The sequence below is a fragment of the Equus asinus genome, chromosome 3 (assembly GCF_041296235.1).
Source record: "Equus asinus isolate D_3611 breed Donkey chromosome 3, EquAss-T2T_v2, whole genome shotgun sequence".
NCBI lineage: Eukaryota > Metazoa > Chordata > Mammalia > Perissodactyla > Equidae > Equus > Equus asinus.
Window position 1 is genome coordinate 154926060 of NC_091792.1, and position 6776 is coordinate 154932835.

Here is a 6776-nt window from a genome sequence, read left to right on the forward strand (position 1 = left end):
CAGGCGGCTGGGACCTGGAGTCCGTCAGCCTGGGTCAGGGCCTCACGGGGCTGGACACCTCTCTGTGTAGGGGACTGTCCTGTGCATTGTAGGGTGTTTAGCAGCATCCCTGGCCTCTCTCACAACCAGGAGCACCCCACACCCAGTTGTGACAACCAAAAATGCCTCCAGACATGGCCAAACATCCTCCTGGGGGATAAAATCACCCCAATTGAGAACCACTGGCCTAGGTGCAAAACCTGGTCTCACCACTTGTTAGTCATATGGCCTTGGACAAGCAAGTTCACCTCTCTGTGCCTCAGTGTCCTCATCTGTAAAATGGAAAAATAATGGTCTGCGAGGTTACTGTGGGGATCCAAGAAGGCTCAGAAAGCACATGGCCATCCACGTCGGGGCTGCAGACACCGGCTCTTCTCTCCACTGCCCTCTGCTGCTTCCCCTCAAAACACGAAGGGGAGCTCAGAGCAGGTGCATGATGAAGGTCAGCTCACGTGTGGATATGGGAACACGTCGGTTAACCGGCTAATTAACTAACGAACAGGAACCTTCTGATCCAGGCGTCGTGCATTTGCTGATCGGGCATGCCCCTCGGCCCCTCTCAGCACCGCATGGCAGTTAAGATTAAAGGCTCCGTAGTGAGGCTGCACGGGTTCAAGTCCAGTTCGGCCACTCAGGCGCTATGTGAGCCTGGGCTAGTGATCTAGCCTCCTAATGACTTCGTTTCCTCACTGTAAAATGGGGGTCACAAAGTGTCTGCCTCCCAGGGTTGTGAGCATTGAAGGAATTAGCACACGCGTGTATCCAGCACAGAATGAGTCTCTGTGGGGCCTGCTTTACTGCTCTTACTATCATAAGCACTAACCGTTCATTGGCCTCCAGCCTCACTGCCACCTTTCTCTTCTCCCTGCGTGCCAGCACAGGCCCAGTTCTAGGCCTTTCCACTTGCCATTCCCTCCCCCTGGAGCACTCTTCTTCCTAGACATTAGGAGCATCGCTCCCACCTCATCTTTTCATCCAGTCTCCCTCCATATACCTCTTCCAAGAAGCCCTCTTTGACCACCCTAAATAAAACAGCAGCTTCAGCCCTCTACTCACTCGGTTTTATTCTGCATCACATCGCTCATCAGGGACACGCTCTATCGGAGGCTATATATTCTAGTACGCCGCAGTAGAGGACACAATAGCAGTGGTCATTTGCTTGTCTCTCTCCCACCAAAATGTAAGTTCTAAGACCTCAGAGTCTCTGACTGTGACCACATCCCGAGAACAGTGCCAGCACACAGTAGGTGTAAATAATCGTAATGAATGATGATTGATATTTTGCAGAAGGGACTTCCAAAGTGCTCCCATAACTCATTTTTCCTAACACAGAAATTATTCAAACAGAGCCCTAGAATATTCGCCACAAAAGATTGTGCCTATAACAACCTGTCGTTTAGAATAGAACAGCTGAATTTTAGAGACTTCCAGATCAATCAGAGTTTCTCCAACCACGTTCCCTGCAACTGTGGTCTCCAGAGAGATGATAATAACAAATTCCACCAAACAAGGATCCACAAGGTCACACAGCTGGGAAACAATGCAGGATTCTCTCCTGCTTGGGGATTCACCAGGCATAGGAGAGCTCTAAGAAGCCCCGTCGAGAAAACAGATATTGTACCTGGGTTTGCTGAACTTACTTCAGCCTAGCTCCCATCCATTACCATCTGCATCGTGATGCAGAATTCAGAAAATGGTGCTCTAGTATAAGTCTTTCAATTTACAGACACAGACAGAAAGTGAGGCCCAGAGAGGTCAACTGGCTCATTCAAAGTCACATAGCCACCTCCTGCATCCTAGAGCAGGGCGCTTTTCACTGCCCCTGATGTTTTCCCTATGGTCCACTTAGCTATCGTTTCACAAGAGGTCAAAAACTGAACACAGACGTAATATCAGTTTGACTAAATCATATATGAAAGCTAATGCATCAAATACGATTTGCTTTCAATCTCACTGCTCCAGAAATAGACAGTTATTCATTCAACACATATTTATTAAGCATTATGTGCCAGGCACTGCACATTTTGCATTGAACGAGGCATAGTTCGGTAGACTGACAATAAAATTATAAAGAGATCAAAATTGATTGAACTGTCCTTGAGACGCCTGCCTCAAAGTGGGGATTTGTAAGAAATTACATATTCACATTTCATTTGCTTCCATTAACAATGCTCACATTTAGATCTGATGGTAATAATACGCTCTCAACTGGAATGGCTCTGGAAGAAAACCCTCCCCTCCACGGTGCAGACTGCCGAGAGCAAAAACGAAAAGATGGGACCTCGCTGGGCACCTCAACCAACAGATTTTCCAATTTCAAGTTCATTTAAATTACATCTCTGGCTCTTCCATTTTATTTAAAATGCATTCCCTCATTTACTATTATCTACAAATCAAAATACCTATTGAAAAGTGGGATTTGTTTTTTAAAGCACATCGACTCACACATTTCAAAGTCCTTTGAAAGCACGATTTATCAAAAGCCACGTAACTCTAAAACACTACAGATTTGAGATGGAGAAAGCTCTAACTATTAATCTATATGATCTTCTCAGTGAACTGGTAGCATCTGCCTAGGAATCGGGAGAATTGTTTTATGTTATGCTATTTTAAAAAGAAGATTCCAAATGAGAAAAAAAAAATTAGAATTCCAGGCTTGTGAAGTCGACATCTGATGCCATGGCATTGAAGCCAGCTTTTAGCACAGACTCGAGACGTGTGTGTCTAACACGCAAAAAAAACCTGAGAAATTGGAAGCTCTGCAAGGCCCCTTGCCCCTGTATGTATCATTAAGGGCCAAACTGTCTGCTTTGTAAGGATGCTGTCCTGGCTTCTCCAGGAGCTGTCCGGAAAATTAGTCTGGCAAAGCAAAGATAATCACCCCAAAACGCACATAATTTGTGTTTATTAGACACCAGAACAAATCAGCAAGAATTCCTCCGCTGTGGTAGAGACACACGGAGAGCAGAAACTGCATAAACACAGGGCCACAGGAAGCAAGGGACAGGAAAGCCACGCCCCCCATCAGCACTACACAGACAGTGAACCTGTTGTTTAAAATCAACCCAAACAGAAATCACTGAACAATCCGTTTGTTTAAAAGGGGAGGGGAGAGTACATCTTTTAAAACCAAGTACCACTTTTTTTTTTTTAAGCACCAAACACCACCTTCTCTTCTCTCACAGGATCACTGGTCCATCTCTGCTAGGCTGGGGTATATCTGACTGAGTTACTTCCAACTGCCTCAGCCAATTCTTTCAACAACAAATCAGTAGTGAGGTTCCTAAGCACACGGGCTGCTATACAGACAGAAAACGTGATAAAGTGAGCAGCACGGGAAACGTGTGTGTCCGTGTGTGTGTGTCTGCAAGCGTGTATGTGTGCACGTGTATTCTGCATGCTCGTTAATATCTGCGCAGTTATATAGATCCATGAGGGGCTGGTTTCTTATGCAGCTTAATGGAATCCATTTGGGGTGAAAGGCGTTATTTTGCCTAATGAAATCTCCCTCTCACAGTCCAGCTCCCAGACTGAATCTGCAGCAGGGTCACCATTGGGGGACGTCTGAGAGATCTGGGACATACGATCGAAAGGGCCCTCCTCCTCCTCCTTGTCCACCTCCTCGTGCCCCGGGGCCACAGCGTTGGGGATCATATGGATGTAGGCGGCTGCGATCTCCTTGTGGAAGACGGTGTCTTGGTTGTAGGACATGAGCTCATTGCTGATGTTCACTGTCTCCACCGGGGTGCGTGAGCAGAGGTGGCTGCACCCCAGCAGCTGGGCAAACACCTTCCGGAAGTCGGCGTTGAAGGCGTAGATGATGGGGTTGAGCGAGGAGTTGGCCCAACCGAACCAGACAAAGACATCGAAGGTGGTCTCGCTGACGCAGGGGAAGGCGGCCCTCGGGCCCTCGGGGTGTCCGCTGCAGAACGGGACCATGCAGTTAAGGATGAAGAAGGGCAGCCAGCAGCACACGAAGACCCCCATGATCACCGACAGGGTCTGGAGGACCTTGGTCTCCTTCTTGATGGATGTCCGCAGGCTGGTGTCGGGCGCACAGGCTGCGCGGCTCCGGCAACTCTGCGCGTGCTCCACCGCTCTCTCCAAGGAGGAAATCCTGCGGATCTGCACCTGTGCGATGCGATAGATGCGCGTGTAGGTTACGATCATGATGGCCACGGGGATGTAGAAGCTGATGAGAGAGGAGGAGATTGCGTAAGTTCTGTTCAGGCTGGAGTCACAGTTCTCTGCCCTCCCCTCTGGCTCCCCGGCTTCCTCCCAGGGCGTCCCGTTGGCCAGGTTGGATGGCGGGTCCATCCCGCCCCAGGAGCCTGCCTTGTCCCTGTGCCAGTGGAGCTGGACCGGGATGAAGGAGATGAGGATGGACAACGTCCAGGCCAGGCCGACCATGACCAAGGCCACGCGCTGGGTCATCTTACGCTCGTAGCGGAAGGGCCTGGAGATGGCCCAGTAGCGATCCACGCTGATGACGCACAGGTTCAGGATGGAGGCGGTGGAGCACATGATGTCAAAGGCCACCCAGACGTCGCAGAAGGCCCCAAAAGGCCAGTAACCGGCCACCTCGGCGACAGCCTTCCATGGCATGACCAGCAGCGCCACGAAGAGGTCGGACACGGCCAGAGACACGATGAAGACGTTGGTCATCTTGGCGCGTAGGTGGCGGCTGCTCACGATGGCCGCGCACACCAGCACGTTGCCCAGAAGGGTCCAGACGATGAGCAGGGTCAGGAGGCCGGCGGTGACCACCTGCGCGGGCCCCAGCGGCGCCGCCCCCTCCGAGCCCCCCACGGTGCCCCCCTGCGCCCGCTGCTGCTGCCCGAACCGCGCCCGGTACGCGGTGCCGTTGCGCCCCGGTGGCAGCATGTCGGGCTCGGCAGCAGGGGTGGGCTGCGCGCTGTCCCAACTTCAGCCCTGGGCCCCCCGGGCGGCCCCATCGGGCACCCAGGGGGTGGCGCGCCGGGACCCGCGGCTAAGGGATCCCTGAGCCCCGGGGGGAGCTCACCGTGCGCTGCGCCGGAGCCCTGGAGCGCGCGGGGACCCCTCTCGCTTCCTTGAGCACCTCCGGGTCGGTGGCCGCGTTGCGCCCCTCCAGGGCCGGCGCTGGGGGCAGGAAGCGGTCGGTGGCCGCGGAGCTGTTCCCGGGAGCCGGCAGCGCGCCGGGCGGCGGCGGCTGTGTCCGGTTCGGAGCCGGAGAAGGGAAGAGCGGACCGCCACCGAGGGGGCGGGGGCCGGGAGCCGCGCTGCTGCGCCGCCTCGTCCTTCGCAGCTCCCCGGGCCCGCGCGCCCGCCCCCCGCGCCTCCGCGCTCCCCTCTCCCGCGCGCCCGCCCCACCTGCGCTTGGCGCCCTCACTCCCGCGCACCGCCCGCCGGAGTCAGGGAGCGAACCGGCGGGGCGAGAGGCGCTCCAGGGCCCGACCCTCTCCCCGTGAGGGCAGAACGCGCCCCGGGAAGACGACGAGGTGCCTGGCCCAGCCCTGGTGCCCTGGCCCTGGCCAAGTCTGAGGAACAGCGAAGTGGGTAGGGATGGGGGCGGGGGGCAGTGGCGCGGAGTTCTAGCTTCTAGATGGGGAAAGAGCGGCTGTAGGGACTCACAGACCTGAGTCCCAATCCGGACTTTATTCCTGGCTGTGTGACCTTGAGCGCTCTACTTAACTTCGCTGAGCCTTGGTTTCCGCATCCACAAAATGGGGTAAGGATTCCTGCTCCTCCGAGCAGTGTAAAGGCTCAGCGACGCGCTGGCGGCCGTGTCTCCTAAGAGCGACTTCTCCCAGCCTCCCCCCAACATCCGTCCTAAGGTTGGGGCTTAACCTGACCTCTTGGGAGAGCCTTTTCCCCACCCCACCCCCAACCTTAAGCGATTTTTCATTTGGGGAGTAGTTTTGAATGAACCCCAAAGAGAAAGAGGAGGAAGGGAGCCTGCAGCCCGTTGGGAGCCTCTTGCCCTTCAGGGCACTTCCTCCGGCTCCCTCTTTTTTAACCTTGAGAGGGATGGATGAGTATCTCAGTGCGTGACAGAAGAGGAAACTGATGCTTCACAGGTGTCCCAAAGCCCAGATATTTGAAAAGAATGGTGGGAAAACACTGGAAAGGGAGAGCAGTGTTCCTGGACCTCACCCCACCCCAGCGACAAGTTCCATTTGTGAACCACCAAGTCTCTCCCTCTCCGTCTCCTCCCCCTCCATCCCTCTCGTGTTAAGCTCAGCTGAAGGCCGCCGGGGAGAGAAATGGATGCGGCAGCAGCATGCTACACAGTTCCATCTGGGACTGACCCAAACAGCTGCCCTGCGTCAAGGTCTAGAAACAAGGCTGGACTCTCACCCACTCCCTAATCGCTCGCTCTGCTCAGACCCTTCTGTTCCGTTCTTCCTGGCCCCCACCTGCCCCCTGGACCAACACCTACAAGGGCCCCGCTTCTCAGACCCGCCTGCGCAGCCTTGTCCAGCCTCTTCCCCTTGACACCTTCTGCCCCTTGAGGGCTTTATGCTGCTGGAGGCAGCAAGACTGTCTGTCCAGGTGTCTACACCTAAAACTGGAGAGTCATGCTCACCTCCTCTTTCTCCCCATCTTCTAGGAGCTGGACCACTCCTCTCTCCACTGACGTCCCTGTCCAGGACTGCGTCTTCTCCAACCTGTTTTATGGTGACACTAGCCTAGCCTCCAGGTCTGCCCTGATCCTCTGTCCGCGCTCCAATCAATGGCAGGCAGAGTGATCCTTC

General features: G+C 54.5%; 1 protein-coding gene across 1 annotated transcript; it reads right to left on the reverse strand.

Annotated features, from left to right (window-relative positions):
• Positions 1-2019: 2019 nt before the first annotated feature.
• Positions 2020-5624, reverse strand: DRD5 (dopamine receptor D5). Its single transcript, XM_014864319.3, has one exon. The coding sequence runs from the start codon at positions 4921-4923 to the stop codon at positions 3496-3498; it is 1428 nt and encodes a 475-aa protein (XP_014719805.3). The 5' UTR covers positions 4924-5624; the 3' UTR covers positions 2020-3495.
• Between the last annotated feature and the right edge of the window lie 1152 nt (positions 5625-6776).

Excerpts from the sequence above, each read along its gene's own strand:
- DRD5 (XM_014864319.3), bottom strand. The coding sequence starts at position 4,923 with ATGCTGCCACCGGGGCGCAACGGCACCGCGTACCGGGCGCGGTTCGGG.